General features: G+C 31.3%; 2 protein-coding genes across 2 annotated transcripts; one reads left to right on the top strand and one right to left on the bottom strand.

The window, feature by feature from the left end:
* Positions 1-242: 242 nt before the first annotated feature.
* On the bottom strand, positions 243-8269 carry LOC124428883 (TATA-binding protein-associated factor 172). Its single transcript, XM_046973498.1, has 15 exons — positions 8091-8269; positions 7492-7537; positions 7136-7383; positions 6677-7041; positions 6240-6576; positions 5527-6149; positions 4643-5421; positions 3981-4557; positions 3607-3901; positions 3211-3512; positions 2818-3131; positions 1994-2744; positions 1635-1910; positions 930-1556; positions 243-838 (listed from the first exon to the last, which is right to left on the bottom strand). Exons 2-15 carry the CDS (start codon positions 7500-7502, stop codon positions 635-637), a joined length of 5709 nt encoding a protein of 1902 aa, XP_046829454.1. The 5' UTR covers positions 7503-7537; positions 8091-8269; the 3' UTR covers positions 243-634.
* A 2738-nt stretch (positions 8270-11007) lies between these two features.
* Positions 11008-17002, top strand: LOC124428690 (SPARC). The gene is made up of 6 exons (XM_046973038.1): positions 11008-11162; positions 14233-14318; positions 14507-14722; positions 14813-15031; positions 15317-15667; positions 16097-17002. The coding sequence occupies exons 2-6, from the start codon at positions 14241-14243 to the stop codon at positions 16151-16153; spliced, it is 921 nt and encodes a 306-aa protein (XP_046828994.1). The 5' UTR covers positions 11008-11162; positions 14233-14240; the 3' UTR covers positions 16154-17002.
* Positions 17003-17332: the final 330 nt, after the last annotated feature.

The following is a 17332-nucleotide window of genomic DNA, read 5'->3' as shown; positions in this document are numbered from 1 at the left end:
ATACATATATATATACACATATATATATATATATATATATATATACATATATATATATATATATATATATACATATATATATATATACATATATATATATATACATATATATATACATATATATATATATATATACATATATATATATATACATATATATATAATTGTATTGAGATTTTTATAAATTAATATAAATAAACTAAAAATTTACTTATCTTGTTACATAATAATCAATACAATCATTTTATAACTTACGTCACTATGTCCGTATCGTTTTATTTAAAAAAAGACAACGTTTACTATTATACTTAAGTTGATCTATTTTCGAGATCGATTATTAATTAATTACTCGATCATTTGACATGTCCTATACGATGATGCTTTCTCTCACTCTCTCCCATGATAGATCTCCTTTTATATTTTATATACAATTTCTAATAATTGTACTTTTAAATATATAATATATTCAACGATGAACGATTCATCGGAGGTATATATGACATGCTGTTGCTGTTGCTGTTGCTGTTGCTGTTGCTGTTGCTGTTGCTGTTGCTAATGCTATTGCTATTGCTATTGCTGTTGCTGTTGCTGTTGCTGTTGCTGTTGTTGCTGTTGTTGCTGTTGTTGCTGTTACTTAGTGGCAATCAGCCTTTAAAGTCGATAAAAATGTATCGAGATCATATTCGTCATCATACTGTTGTTGCTCCCAAAGTTCGGGTAATATCTCAAGTACTGAACGATTAACACCTTGTACGCACGGAACTTTAGATATTCCAATATTTTCTTGACTCTCAGATTTTTTTCCTTTACCATTGTCCAAAGAGAATAAGTCAAGTAACTGTAAAATAGAATTTAATATTGTAGATTAAAAAAGGAAAAAAATGGAAAGAAAAAGACATTAAACAAATAAGGGATCGACAAATTTATACCTGATCAGTAGCCATAGTCTCCAGAGAAGCATTTTCTGTAGAAATCACTGTATTGGCAGTAAGTAATTTAAACTTTTGTAACCCCATAATTTTTTCCTCTACCGTAGACCTAGTAATAAGACGATAGACATTGACAACTTTTTTCTGACCAATACGATGAGCTCGATCCATAGCCTGAAGATCTTTCATAGGATTCCAATCATGTTCAACGAAGATTACAGTATCAGCACCGGTCAAATTTAATCCTAAACCACCAACTTGAGTCGTTAATAATAGAACGTCTATCGAAGGATCAGCATTAAAACGTGCAACAACGGAATGCCTTTGAGTAGCTGGTACACTTCCATCAAGACGTAAATATGTGACAGTCGGTAGATGAGTTCTAAGCAGGTCTTTTTCTACGATATCAAGCATTGCTTTTAATTGACAAAATATAAGAACACGGTGTTGGCTAACTAATTGTTGCTGAGTGTGTTGATTGTCACTAGTAGTACTAGCTGATGAATTTCTACTCTGTTGAGATTGTCCTATACCACAGTCTAGTAATAATTGTTTTAAAGCTGGTAACTTTGCTCCATGTTCGATATCAGCTAATGTAGTTTGCTGTTGTTTTAATGTATTGCATACCTAATAATGAAGATCACAATGAGAGTAATCAAAATGAATAATAATGAAGATTTTATTCATTAACATGCTATTACTCACTGTTTGATACAGAGGATGTTTTGGACTTAACACTAGCTTAGGATGATTACAGACATTACGCAAGTAACGTATTGCTTCAAAGACATGACCACCATGAGGATCACTTGCGGATGCACATGATACGTTAGTGATAAAGGCAGCAGAATGTCGTGTACGAAAATCTTCATAAAGGTTACGTTGTAATGGCGAAAGATCGCAATAGTAATCTTGCGTGATTTTAGGTGGTAAATCTTGAAGAACATCTTCTTTGTTTCGTCTTAATAAAAATGGTAATACCTAATAATATATTAAGATTTATATCACATATATGTTATGAGTTTTTATACAGGACGTTTTATTGAGCTGATGGAATAGGTTACCTGTCTATGAAGAGCTTCCATTGCTAAGGCACCAGCTTCCTGTTCTTTTGGGCCAGCTTTAGGTTCTCTGCAAGCTAATATAGGACGAGAATACTTTGCTGCAAATTGTTTTTCGCTACCAAGAAAACCTGGCATTAGAAAGTCAAAGAGAGACCATAATTCGAGTACATCGTTTTGCACTGGCGTTCCAGATAATATCAGCCTATGATTAGCACGCAAACGTTTAGCTGCTTGGGCACTTTTTGTCTTTCCATTCTTTATTACGTGACCTTCGTCAAGCACACAATAATTCCATTGAAGTGCTTCAAAAAATTCGATATCCTTTCGTATAATATCGTAACTTCCTACAATCAGTCTGTGTTGAGAAATACGTGGTCTTAATTTTTCACGTTCTGGAGGTGTACCAGCGTATTGAATAACTGATAGATCCTGGCTTCGGAAAAATTTTTCTGCTTCATACACCCAATGACCTGTTAATGTGGGTGGACATACTACTAAACTAGGTGGTGCTTGTGTATTACGATGATGATCCAAAGCTAATATACAAAGAGTTTGTAAAGTCTTGCCAAGACCCATGTCATCACATAGAACACCATGTAAGTGATAACGGTTTAAGAAATCCAACCAATTTAATCCTTGACGTTGATAACTACGTAATTCTGCTTCCACAGGAATTAATAATTCCGTATCTGGTATACTCCGAGGATTTAACAGTTGTTCGAGGAATCTTCGTTCTTGAGCTTTCTCCTCTCTATAACATGAGAAATATATATAGATATTTTCTACAGGTATTTATTTTTATAATAATATAATTAATATCTTACACTAAGTCAGGTGGATCTGCAATTGCACCGGGATCAAGTGGCAACAATTGTACTAACGTTGCAAACGTTGCACTGCAAACCAATCTTACGGCTTGATTTTGATCGCTCATTCTACCAAGCAGAGGTACCATAAAAAGTACAGAATATGGAATGACATTGACGCCTAAGGTTTCTATTATACAGGCCAACGCTTCAGCAGCACCTTGTCTCATCAAATCTACTTCATTTGGAGCAGTAAGAATTTTAGATTGACTTCTTTCTTTGCCACTAGCTTCTAATAATGGTATCACATTACGTATCACATATTGCATAGTCTGAAATAAAATAATATCTTTAAAGTTTATTATTACGTTTGTACACATTGAATTCATATATAAGAATAATAATTCATACCTTTTCTGCATCCACACTAGCTAATATAGCTATACATCGTGATGCCATGTGCCTAACAGCTTTATATGGGTTTGCCAATAAATCGCATAAACGAGATAAACACTCGAGAGCTGGTGGTAGCAGAGAAGAGTGTAAACTTGGAGCCATAATTTCAAGTACTTGTAATCCAGAAATAAGTTGATTAGCTTCCTCCTGAGAATTCTTGGGAAGAACATCTTCTGATCCTTGTCGTAATATACTTGGTAGAATTAAATCCCAAAGATGGGGTAAACGCGAAGGTAATTGAACACCAAATAATTTTGCTAGATTTAAAAATTAAGTTAAAGATTCAGTTGTTAAATAGGGAGCTCGGATGAATTAGAAAGAAGAGAATAATAAATATATTACAAATATTACCTAAAGCTGTAAGAGCTAACGTAGCTCCTCGACGTCGTGTTCTAGCAGCTTTCGCTTCAGGCTCTTCACAAGCAAGTAATTCTTCTAATGGAATTTCAGTTATAGGTGGTCTACCTGGGCCTCTTCCTCCACCAATTCCACTTCCAGCTCCACGATTATAAGCTATTCTTTCGGCATGTTTTTGCCTATTATTCAATGTAAGAATACCGTCGAAAGTGTCACTATCTTTTGCGTTTGTCACTCTCGGTGTGAACTCAGTGTCTGAGCACAGAAATGTGCACAAATTAGTTGATATCTATAATAGGTAAATGAAATTTAGAAATTCTTGATTAATCAAAACGTTAATTTCAAATAAGAAAAATACATGAATATACCTTTGTATTTGGCGAAGGACTTCTATCGACACAAAGATCAACGAGATGAGCTAAATGTTTAGCAGCTAATTTCTGCAATTCTTCGTTCTCTTCGCGTTTGATAGCTTCCATTAATGGTTTAACGATTGGATTTAATGGCTGTGGAGCTTCCGGTAGACAATGTAACATAGTAGCAGCTCCTGCTAAAGCAGCCATCGACATAATATTCAATGATTGTTGTTGTGTCGCTGTTGTAGCGGCACCAACTTCTAAAGCTCGCCTCCTTTCTTCTAAACTTTCCACCAATTTGGGTTTTAATTTAATTCCAATTCCATTTCCACCACCGCCACCAACGGCTGAGGTTGCAGTTGATCCTCCTGCACTACTGATGGCACAAAGTTCTAAAATAGGTTTTCCAGCGAGTATTGCGATTTGATCGAAAGTCATTACGCCCGAAGAATCCACTTCGACGGGTACATTCAATTTGTAATGTTTCAAAGTTGCAAAGTAATCACGACTTTCATGCAACAAACGTGTAAATGACGTAGCAATTTCATCGTAATATATACATTCGGTTAAACATTGCAATAGTCTATCCCTTTAAGAAAAAATAATATCATTGTCTTTATTATTAATTATTACGTTCAATTCTGACGAAAACTTATGAAATTTGATTTTCATACTTAAGTATGTCGGGTATTACAGGTGGATTAGATTCTTCAACGACAGCCCAATGAGACATAGTAAGACCTGCAACTGTCCGCTGTAACGCTGATCGTGAATTAAGATGTGCCAATAATACTTTAGCATAACATACAGCTGGACTAGGAATGTCTGGCGTATAAATGACGCCTGGTGCTGGTTGAACTATATAGTGAGATAAAAGTCCAAGCATCCGTGCTGCTTTGCAACGTGCTTGTACTACGTTAGCGTGTCTGAGATTTTGCGCTACAGTTTCAATTCCGCCAATATATACTTTTAGCTCTGTAGAAGATTTTACACTGCCACTAATACTATTGCTTCCACCGTTGCTACTACAGTCCGATTGTCCATCACAGTTACCTATTTGATGGTTACTTTTTGTCCCCTTGCCAGGAGAAGCCACAGTCACTAATAAATTTGGATTAAATGGCACATGCTCTGGTTGCATAGTTAGGCAAAGCCATGTGCTAACTAAGGGACAAGCTGCATGCAGTAGAAGTTCAAGATCACTTTGTATGACTAGATTTTCCCAAACACATACGGCTACGTCTTGGATTGAGGTAACGTGTTCGATTAAGACACGTTGAAAGACATGACGTAAAGCTTCTTGTAATATGATTCCACCGCCTATACCCCATCTTTCTTTTTTATCTTCGCTTAGATTACCATCATCTCCAGTCAATGTTTGTAATGTTTGTAAAGTAGCTTTACGTACGCTTGAACTTGAATGGCTAAGAAAAGGCCATAATCTTGGTAATACCTATAAAAATATACATAAGTTAATACGATATCATTGATAAATTCTATGAGAGTATTGCTGATAATAAGAATATTTTATAAAAACTATGCCAATAACGAGTACTACCTGTGATAATGGTTGAGGTGTAATAGAAGCACGTGCAGCTGGTAACGAAAGTATAGCAGCTAACAGACCCATAAAACTGTTGCATGCAGCTGCCAGTTCATCCTGTTCACGCAATAATTGCCAAAGTCGCGTTACTATTGCTTCCAATTCTGGAGGCTTTAATAATCTTGGTAAAGCAGATGCTACTGGTATGAGAGCACTTGCTGCAGCGGCACCTACATCGTCTACCGGATCGGAAAGACCTTGCATAATAGCAGGAAATACTTTTAGTAATACTTCATCTAATAGATCATCACGTACAGCCAGTAAATATTTCAATGCTAACAGAGCACCATGTCTAGCTTCCCATTCATCGTATCCTAAAAGCTTCAATACGATAGAAAGTATTCCCATAATACCGTTATTATTAACTTTGTCATCTTTATCTTTTGGTATTAACAATAAGAGAGAACCAAGTGCTTGTGCACAAGTTTCTCTGACAGGAGCAACAACTTGATCCGATACGAAGTCACCAAAACGATCAAGACCTAGTACACATAAAAGCCTTAAGGCTGCATCAATCACCCACTGATAATGGCTTTCTTTCATTTCTTCTATAGTTTGATCACGAAATTTTCCTGCACCTATATTAATATAAAGATGTATAATATATATTATACTATAAATATAAGAATTTTTTTTTTTTAATTAGTAAAGAAACATGTAATAATTACCTTTTCCATGAAGACGTACAAGCTCTCGCAAAGCAGTCGCTGCACCATGACGTACTTCCCACTTTTGACTAAATAAATCTTGACAAAGATTTTCTGCAAATGATTCTAAGGGCCAGTCAATTACAGAATCTGGCCAAGAACCAGTTCCATCTGGCACACCATTTACAATTTCGTTTGATACACTGCCAAGAGATCCTGTATTCGATGAGATCGTTTCCTCTAATTTAAATTTTTTATTTAATATATCTCCACTATTATTTACTACTGTATCTGATATCGTTACATTATCCGGAGGATCATCAGTCTCTCGTGATCGTTTAGATACTGTCTGTCGTGCCTATAAATAAAAATAAATGATATCTTTTAATAATTCTTTATTTACTTTTTAATAATACGAAGAAGAATAATATAACACACAATTCATATGATAAGAATACCTTGCGTCTTGCTCTATTCATTTCTCTTCTGCTAAGTCCACCTGGTTGTTTTAATGTTTCTTCAATTGGTATTTTAGGAGATGTTACTTCAGACACTGGAGAACATATCGCAGGTAAAAGATCATCAGAAGTAAATAGTTCTGATGTATCGATACCCATTAATCGTGGATGTAAACCTAATTTGTCAGCAATTTTTTTATCTTGATTCGGAATATTAACTTGTTCACCCTCCGGTACAATTAAATCATATTCACTGCCTTCTGAACCAGTCAAATGAGAACTACGAGCTAGGATTTTTTCCATGTCAAAACTTTCTAAAGTCAGTTTATTACTGACTGTACGTTGTTTTTCTGTGTTTGATTCATCTGTAGAATAATAGTACATAGTAAAAATAATATAAAATGATGTGAACAGAAGTAGGTATTAACATAGATAAAAATAGCAGTAAAAAAAAAATACCCTGGCATGATTTGTTTTCTACCGGTTCTGGATTCCAAGGAGGAACCTGAGTAAGTATAGCTTGCACTGCATGCGCAGCTGAAATCCTTGTGTCCCATTGTGGAGATTTCAAAAGAGTACAAACTCGTGCTAATAGATGATGAAGATCATGAGGATGTAATCTTTGTGCTTCTCCAAGTTGCTGAGCTGCTGCTCTTTTAGTCACTGCATTTGTGCCAGTTTCTAATAATATAAATAATCTGTCCAACCTAAGATAATATGAAACATTAAAAATTAACAGAGAGAATTTAAATTATTATTCCTATAAATATAAAATATTTAAATAGGTAATCAATTTTAAATGTCATATATATTACCTTGATGTCATGATTATATATTATAAATAAAAACCAACTAAGATACCTGTAATGATAAAAAAAAACAATGTTTTTATATTTTTATTTTTTTTATTTTTTTTTCTTTTTTTTTCTTTTTTTATAATATTCATTCAATTAAAATATTTTATTTGAGTAAGACATTATATTCTCCATTTTTCCTTTGAGTATACATAGTTCACAAAATGCATAACAATGTTATATATTTTATCCGAACAGTTATTATATGATTATAACAAGACAGTTGTATTTAATTCATGGAAAACAATAGAGAATAAATGACATATGAGAGAGTGCAATATTGACATGTTGAAATAAATATTCAATGAAAGAATTAATTTTAATACTGGGGTGGAGACTATACACATACATACACATATACGAACTGAACATACAAGACGCTTTAAAAATTTCATTGATAATGAAATATCACGCTAATAAAAAATATATAGGGGAGTAGGTAAAATCATAAGTGTAATATTCTCTATAGATAATTAATATCCCAAAGTATTATGAAATGTCTTGAAAAAGGCGCAATATGGACACGTAAATATGTAAATAGGAAAGGAGTATAAGTATACCTATTATAAAATACAATAATCTTCTGTCGTAGATTTCAAGCAACCCTCATCGCTGTTTCCCATTTATTCAATTCTTCGAAAGTTACATCACATTGCGCATTTAAAGAAAATTTACGAAAAGAGAGTCCATTTGCCAAATTTTTCAGAGAGAAACGCATGTTACAGGCATCAAATTTATACTGACAGCCATATTGCTGGTGAACCTGAGTTTTGTCCCTTGATTTTGCTCCTATTGGCGGATATACGATGAATCGTATGATAATCTACCAATCAACGTTTTAATTTCAACATAGTGCGTTGAAGTGCTACCAGGTACGTATTAACTTAATAAAACTTTCTATTTTTCGAATTTTAATCAGTTGCAATAAATAATGAAATATCATTGATTTCTTTCAAGTCTAGGCCTTGAAAATAATATTTCTAAGAAATTGATATATATATGTATATGTATAAAAAAAAAAGATCGCATAATATTCTATAATTAAAGTATATTTCAAATATTATAGACTGAATAGTTTGATTATAAATGAGTAAAAGACTATAAATTCTTTGCAGTGAAGGTTCCCTTTCTTCATATAGTTCAGTTTCAATTTTTACCAATCATCTTATCCTTCTGTATTTGTGTTATATAGTAAAGTTTTATTAAATGTTAATAAGATTTATATGTGATACAGATAGAAGCAGATTTAATTAAAAGAAGATGGAAATACATATGCAAATTATATTTCTCTTAAAATGAGTCAAAAGGATTAGTTATACATGAACAAACTTTATTCTTGGAAAAATTCATATGCAGTCACTTCATCTTATTATATATTATTTTTAAATACATAAAGAATTTTTAAATACTATTAAAAGGATGAATATAATTGGAAATAATCCTTATAATTATTCTTGCAGTATAGAGAAAGTCAACAACTTAAACTGTTAAAATAATGCTAACAATTAGAAATCATCTATACGATTACTTTAGGAAATATGAAGGAGATTTAAATTGTTATCAAAAGAATGGAAACACTGAGAGATCATCATACATTAATTTCGTATATGCATAGAATGCTAAAGCATTATCAAAAGGATCAAGCAAAATCTAAAAATAATTTATACAATTATAAAATAGAAATATTTATTTGGATAATGTTTTATAAGAATTAATTTATATGTAAAATTGGTTTTACAATTTTTTAAAACATTTTGTAATAATATATATTTGTATTATATTATACTTTTGTTATATATATATATATTTTTTGTATATATATATATATATATACATATATTATATATACATATACATAATATATATATATACATATATTATATATTATATATACATATATATATATTACGTTAAGTTATATTATATTAAATCTATTCTTACATGATAAAATAAATATTTATATAATTATCGAATATAATGTATTTTTCTAAGTATTATGTAGATAGTATACAATATATATGGATAATATATATATATATTCATGGGTGCTTATAATCGGTCGTCATATCGTTGCAAAAATGCGCGATTTGTAACAGGAGCACATGAGAATAGTGGAGGTAGTTGTATAAAAAGGCGGGAAAATATAGTTTCGACTGCAACGCTAGATGGCGCCAAAAGTATAAAGGTTTCTTAAAATAATTATTTAATACATGGTCCTCATGCTAGATGGCGCCAGAAGTATAAAGTTTCTTAAGGTAATTATTTAGTACCTGGTCCTCATGCTAGATGGCGCCAGGAGTATAAAGGTTTCTTAAGATAATTATTTAGTACCTGATCCTCATGCTAGATGGCGCAAGAAGTATAAAGGTTTCTTAAGATAATTATGTAGTACCTGATCCTCATGCTAGATGGCGCCAAAAGTATGAAGGTTTCTTAAGATAATTATTTAGTACCTGATCCTCATGCTAGATGGCGCAAGAAGTATAAAGGTTTTTTAAAATAATTATTTAGTATCCGGTCCTCATGCTAGATGACGCCAGGGGTATAAAAGTTTTCTTATAATAATTATTTAGTACCAGTCCTCACGCTAGATGGCGACAGAGGTATTAAAAAGTTTATTAATTATTTAGTACAGGTAACTACGCTAGATGTCGGTAGGGATATAGAAACAAATATTGTTATATATTATATTTTTCACATATATTGTCATTATATGACCGTAACATAAAACTAGATTTGTTCATAATTTGAATTTTTTAATAGGATAACATAATACGCCAAGAGGTGGCACGTATTAGCGTGCCATCTCTTTGGGTATCGTGTAATACTTATAGAATGCTCGTTTTGCGGGAAAATTTTTGTCTCGTTCATAATTTGAATTTTTTAATAGGAAAGAATAATTTACAAAAAGGTGGCACGCTATGAGTGTACCTTTGTAATATTTAATTATCGTGTCTCCGATGAGATAATAATCTCCATAGAAATTTTGTGAATCATTGACGTATTACTTCGTAGAATCATTTTCAATTCTCAACTAACGTTTCTCGTTTTTATTGCGAACAAGAGAGAGATAGAGTGAGAGAGAAAGAGAGATAGAGAGAAAGAGAAAGAGAGAGAGAGTGAGAGAGAAAGAGAGAGAGAGAAAGAGTGAGAATGAAAGAGAGAAAGAGAGACAGAAAAAGTGGGCAAGAATATTCTACTAAATTGTATAATTTTTTCATTTCAATCAGGATTTGTTATTTATGGGATCAAAAGAAATCATGCTTTTATAACTTTCTTTTCTTAAATTCACATGTACGTATTCTCGTTATTGCGTAATGAAAAAGTGAGGATACTGAAACGTTTAAAGGCATGAAACGATAGCTAGCACGACGAATCGCCATGTGGCAGGATGATCAAACGGGGGTGTAGGAAGAGAGAGAATAAATGGGAGAGAGAAAGATGGAGAAAGAGAGCGTGAGAGGGGGGCGATGAGATCATCTCGTTTCGTTTGGTTTCTCGACCGTTTCCAGGCTGCAGTCAGTACCGGTCCAGCGACCGATTTGCAGGGCTGTTACTTCTCCGTTCGTATCGTCAAAATAAATCATTGAAAGGAAGTAGAAAGAGAGAAAAAAAAAATTTGATCGTTTCAGGTACGTACATATATTCGGTCAAAAATATCACTTTTCTTTCTACTTATAATTTTTACAGACAGTGTATATATATATATATATATATATATATATATATATATATATATATGTATATATATAAAATTATTATATATATGTATATATATATAATATATATATACATATATATATATAAAAGTTTTAATTATTATAATTAATTTTTCTTTTTATTGTAATATTGATTAATATGCGTATGTATATATATATATATATATATATATATATATATGTAAGTTACAAATGCATCTACATGTGCATTTATTATATATTTTCCTATTATTTTAAAAATGATAAAACGAAATTGTTTATACATACTTAAAAAAAAAAAAAAAAAGAAAACAAAAACGAATGTTTTGCTCTTTGTTTCTCTCTCTCTCTAAATACATTTATCTATCTTTCTCTTTTATTTTCATCGTAATAAAGTAATCATCCATTTTTAAAAGTTATCTCATTCTCGTAGGCGCGAATGTAATCATAACTTCTTGCAAACGGATATTCGACATCCTTCTTAAAAATCTTTGTCGTTTGATCCAATATAAATAATACTCGAATTTGGAGAAAAATAATGAAATACTATTTTGTAACGATTGAAATAATTTTATTCTTTGAAATAATTTTGTGTTTCTCATGTCGTTGTTATTTAAATCGTCTTTTACATTTTCATTTCTTTTCCCATTTCTTTGGAACATTTCTTTGATTACATACTATTATTACATTTACGTATGCGAACATATTGTAGGATTAAAGAACAAAAGAGAATTTCTTTTTGATTAGGATAATAAATAAATAACGATAATATTGTTACTCATAACAATAAATATTTTAGGAAAAAAAGATGGATGTTTTTTGTTTACAAGATTAATTAATAAAAAACAAAAAAAAAAAAAAAGAAAGAATAAGAAAGAAGAAAGAAAGAAAAGAAAGAAAATGCATGCTATTATTTCATATCAACATATGAATTATTATGCAATGCAAATTTTATAGTTAGGTGATTTGATGGAATAGATATTTTTTTATTTTTTTTTATTTTATTATTTAGTATCAAAGATCCTCACAAAAAACATGAAAAAGATTTGAAATATGTGTTCGTGTATATATATATATATATATATATATATATATATATAAATATATATATATATAAATATATATACACATGCACACAACTTTTACGAGAAAAAAAAGTAGCGCCCTTCTCCTCTCTCGTCACCAATTGGCAGTGATATTATTACGCCGGCGCGCATTTATACGAAGTTTGCGTGTCAACTGGCTTCTCCCGATGGTTCTTCGGTCAGAACTCTGGTGTTACTCCGCGAATACTTTTCTGGTGTGTACATACTTACTCACGAACATTCACGAGCTACACGAAACGATTCGTTCAAAACCACCCACGGAATAAGATTATAACATTAACCTACACGTAGGCGGAATAAAACGAAAATGGAGCACGTACGAGTTGCAAATAATTTTACTTTTTTTTCTTTGGTACGTTGGCGTTTTATTTAACGAGATTAGGTCAATAGAAATAAGATGAAAGAAAATAGATAAAAGAGTTGACGAGATTCTTTTTACCTAACGCAACCAAATGTTCACAGTGATAGCCTAATCTCCTTTTTGAGATATATATATATATATATATATATTTCTCGAGAAAATGAAACTTTGTATTATGAAAGGGAAGAAAAACAAAAAATAAGAGATGTTCTGCTGAACAATTCATTATCTTTTAGTTATAATATTTTCCTCTCTCTCTCTCTCTCTCTCTTTCTCTTTCTCTTTCTCTGTCTCTCTCTCTCTCCCTCGGTTATTAATTAAGAAAATGAAAATTTCGCAATCTCTCGAGTGCAGTTATCATAAATACCGAAGTATCGTCCTACCTAAAAAGAACATCAAAGGAAGGCAAATAAAGTTTTAAGTTATCATTTAATTAATGTCGAAAGTGTATCATTGAAAAATGTTCAAAGCGATGAAAGTTTTTTTATTTAATTTCCCCGAGTCCTCTTTTTTTCTTTTTCTTTTTCTTTTTTTTTATCAGTTCAAAATATATTTCTAAAATAAAATATTATTATTGTGAAAGAGTAAGTATTGGAAAAATGTGAAAAAGGTCTAATTAATTTTGATTTTGATCACACAAATCGTATAAATAAAATTCGTTGAAATATCAAATGGATCTACTTTTTTTTTTTCTCACTTTAAATTAACAGGAAATAATGTTTTATCGAGGCCTTGATTTCTCATTAACTCTTCCCTTGCGATAAACTGAGAGATGACGATACGTAAATAGATCTCGCCTCGTTCTTTCGTAGAAGTTAAAACATATGTATCTATGTACATATATGTATGTACGTATGGAACGAGAAGAAGGCATGTCGTAATAACATGTATGTGAAACAAGGAACGAAAGAGGTCGATCATGAATCGTCTTTTTAAAGTCATATATAACTTTTTCTTATTGGAGACATACGCAAGATGATTATTTCCAAGTATTTAGGTTATCGCTTTGTTACTCCTATCAAAAGCCATAAGAGATTTATTATCGTTGATAATATTGACCGAAAGAATGTTATGATCGTTAACTTCGATCCTTGAATTCTATCTATTTGAAAGTATCTTTTCGAAAATGATCGTCATAGTAAAAGGCGGTAAATTCAAAAATTCAAATAACGTTTCTAAGTGGTTATACAGATTTCGTCATTTTCAAAATTTTGATTAAAATAAAGCAAAATACATATATATATATTTTTTATATTATTTACAATCGATTTACTTTTAGAATGTTTATACATTAAATTAGATTTTTTTTTTTTTACTTTACTTTATACAAAGAAAGAAATAAAAAAAAATCGCAAACTTTTCAAATGCCTCTCGTAATTGATAATATCAAGATGGCGTTTGAATCATTAATTAATAAAAGTTAATATATTCGATTAATTTCAATCTACTAAATGTATGCGCGCCATTTAATAATAAAACTCATAAACGCACACACTTACTTTAAAGTACGCATTTATCGATCGATCGTTTGTCGCAGGGATCGCAATGCGGACGACGAGGCTGCAGCTGCTCTTCCTCGGGCTGCTTTTAGTGGCTCTTGTAACAGACGTGTCTGCACGACAGGTTGGTAAATCTTAAGTCGACCTATTTCTATATATTTCAATTTAATTAGAAAATATCGTAAAAAATATTCGTAAATTATATTCTATCTAACTAATCATTTTGATCATTAATTATTGGATAAATTTTTAAATATGTACCTAACATATAAATATATAATAAATATCAATATCTCTATCAATGATATCTAGCATCGAAGAAAACATCGAACGACGACAACGACCGAATCATCTTTTCAAGATGAAGTAATGAACATGTTAGAAGCTGATGAGGTAGCGGAAGATGAGAACAAAGATGCTGAAGTTTCTTTCGAAAATGTTGGAAATGAGCTTGCATCGAAGAAACAACGTTTGATCGAAGTAGATCCTTGTATGAATAAACATTGTGGTGCTGGACGCGTTTGTAAGGTCAGTTTGAAAATCGTAGTTAATTAACAATCAGGATAAACGAACATGAGGACTTAGAACAGATGTCTAATATTTTTTAATAATTTCTAGTCAACCGAAGATGGTACCGCCGAATGCGTTTGCATCGAAATTTGCGATCAGGAAATCGATCCACGTCGTAAGGTCTGCACAAATTACAATAAAACTTTTGGAAGCGATTGTGAGGTCTATCAAGCACGTTGTTTCTGTGACACTGGTGATACCAGGTGCAGAGGGCCTGATTATAACCATGTTCATATCGAATACTATGGCGAATGCAAACAAATGCCAGTGAGTATGAACAAAATTCTGTATTATATTTATTGTCAATTCATTTTTGATATAATTAAATTCTCATATTAATTATAATTTCGTATGTCTTAAATTTATTAATTGAAAATATAAAACGAACGGTTCTATTCAATTATAAAATCGATTTTATATATATATATATACATATATATATACGTAATTCCAAATAAATTTCAATCTCTTGTGTGAATCTCCTTGCTCGTGAATGGCATATTCGGTGTATCGATCTTCTCTTACTCACATGCACTTCTCGTTGCTACTCAGATGTGTAAGGAAGAAGACATGGCAGATTTCCCAAGGCGTATGCGCGACTGGTTGTTCAACATAATGCGTGACCTAGCCGATCGTCAAGAGTTACCATCGCATTACTTAAAAATGCAACGCGAAGCTGAAACGAACATGACACTGCGCTGGACGAATGCAGCCATTTGGAAATGGTGTGACCTCGATGGTCATCCACATGATAGGGCAGTTTCCAGACACGAACTTTTTCCTATAAAAGCACCTTTGATGGCCTTAGAACATTGCATAGCACCTTTCTTCGATTCTTGCGATGCCAATAATGATCACTTGATCACTTTGGTTGAGTGGGGCAAATGTTTGCAATTGGATGAGGTAGGTGATAGAAAAAAACTAAGTACTAAATCAATTAGAAAACTTAATATACGAATTAATTTTATTCTATATACAATAACAATTTTTCATATATATATATATATCGATTTCTCGTTTCACATGATAAATCCAAGTAGTAAATTAATCAATTAAAAGTTACTACAAGATAAAATCCATTTCGGTGTTCCTAATCCCGAACAAATCCTTGTGAGACACTTCGGAAAAGAGAAAAAGAAAGTTTCTTACATTATTCCTATTCGAAGAACTTGGAGAGATTAAAGAAAAATTAAAAGAAAAGTAACAAATGAATGTTATCTATATACAATATATGTATATATATAAATATATATATATATATATATATATATATATATATATGAATAATGATTTAAATAATTTATTAATCATTATTAATTTTATTAATTGTAGGATGACATCGATGAAAAGTGTGACGAACTAGCCGAAGCCAACAGCAATCTACAATAAATAATTCTATATATATATAATATATATATAATATATATATATATATTATATATATAACAGATAATGGCTGTTGTGTTTGTGGACGGATCGAACGACAGGGCTAACGATAAATGAACGAGAAAAGGCTTTTGTATTGGCTACGTGCAGTGATAGCAATAGTAGTAGTGTATTACGATGGGAGGAGTAGGGATGAAGGAGGAGGAAAATGGCGGGAAAAATTAGAAGCAAGGCTTTGCGTATTCGATAACGCGCATGTCCCATGTAACAGACTCGTCGATATCGTGACCCATCGTGCTACTTGCAATTTTGAACAGTCTCGTTTAATCCTTCGTTGTTATTCCATTGATCGAAATTCGCAGCGGCCAATCGATTTCCTATCGTGCTTAACAAAATTGACAATACTCATTATCGTAATATTTCCAACGAAAGTCTATAACTAATCTGCTTATTTTATATAATTTTTCTTTCATCCATCGAGTGCAAACTGCAAGATAGTATTTTATTCGTAATTTTCAAACTTTTATTTTTCCCATTAAAATTCGTGTTTATTTGATGAATGTGTATATAAAAATGTGTGTTTTATAATACAAATACACGTCGGTCCTTCGAATTTGAAACGTCCTTTCTAATACAGCGCCACGGATTGCTTTAGAATTAATTTTATTCGTATTTGAACCAAATCGTGACATATATGGTATCATTTCTTTTGATTCCCTTTTCGTTATTTAATCCTGGTAATATTCTATTTTTTAGAGATTACTTTAATATATATAAATGTATATCCTTGTATATGGAAATATTTTGTGCTACTGCCTTTTTACCTGTCAATAAAAATTCTCATGACATTTTTATTATGTTTATCTTTATCATTATCTTTTATCGTAGTTTTTCTACATAATTAAAAAAATATTTTCTAAAGATATTTTTCTTTAGTTATATATTTTTCAAGAGAAAGAATTTTTAATATAAAAATCTTAGTTTAAGTTCGAAATTTCTTTTATCAAATCACATAAAAGGATACATTAAAATTTATATTTTCAATATTGTAAATGTATAAACTATTTATTAAAAGTATTTAGTTTAGTTATGAATAGTATAAATTTCATTATTTGTTATAGAAAAATGTGTATAGAAAATGTGAGGACCACCAGTTGCGTCCCAACCGCCATAAAAAAGAAA

Source organism: Vespa crabro, chromosome 13, assembly GCF_910589235.1.
Source record: "Vespa crabro chromosome 13, iyVesCrab1.2, whole genome shotgun sequence".
NCBI lineage: Eukaryota > Metazoa > Arthropoda > Insecta > Hymenoptera > Vespidae > Vespa > Vespa crabro.
Note: the sequence above shows the minus strand (reverse complement) of the source record. Positions and strands in the feature narration are given on the sequence as shown.

Bases quoted from the DNA above. Each gene is read 5' to 3' on its own strand.
- LOC124428690 (XM_046973038.1), top strand. From the start codon at position 14,241: ATGCGGACGACGAGGCTGCAGCTGCTCTTCCTCGGGCTGCTTTTAGTG. The intron at 14,319-14,506 runs GTTGGTAAATCT...AATGATATCTAG, and splicing joins CAGACGTGTCTGCACGACAG to CATCGAAGAAAACATCGAAC. The intron at 15,032-15,316 runs GTGAGTATGAAC...GTTGCTACTCAG, and splicing joins GCGAATGCAAACAAATGCCA to ATGTGTAAGGAAGAAGACAT.
- LOC124428883 (XM_046973498.1), bottom strand. The intron at 4,558-4,642 runs GTATGAAAATCA...TTTTTCTTAAAG, and splicing joins GTAATACCCGACATACTTAA to GGATAGACTATTGCAATGTT. The intron at 3,132-3,210 runs GTATGAATTATT...ATTTTATTTCAG, and splicing joins CTAGTGTGGATGCAGAAAAG to ACTATGCAATATGTGATACG.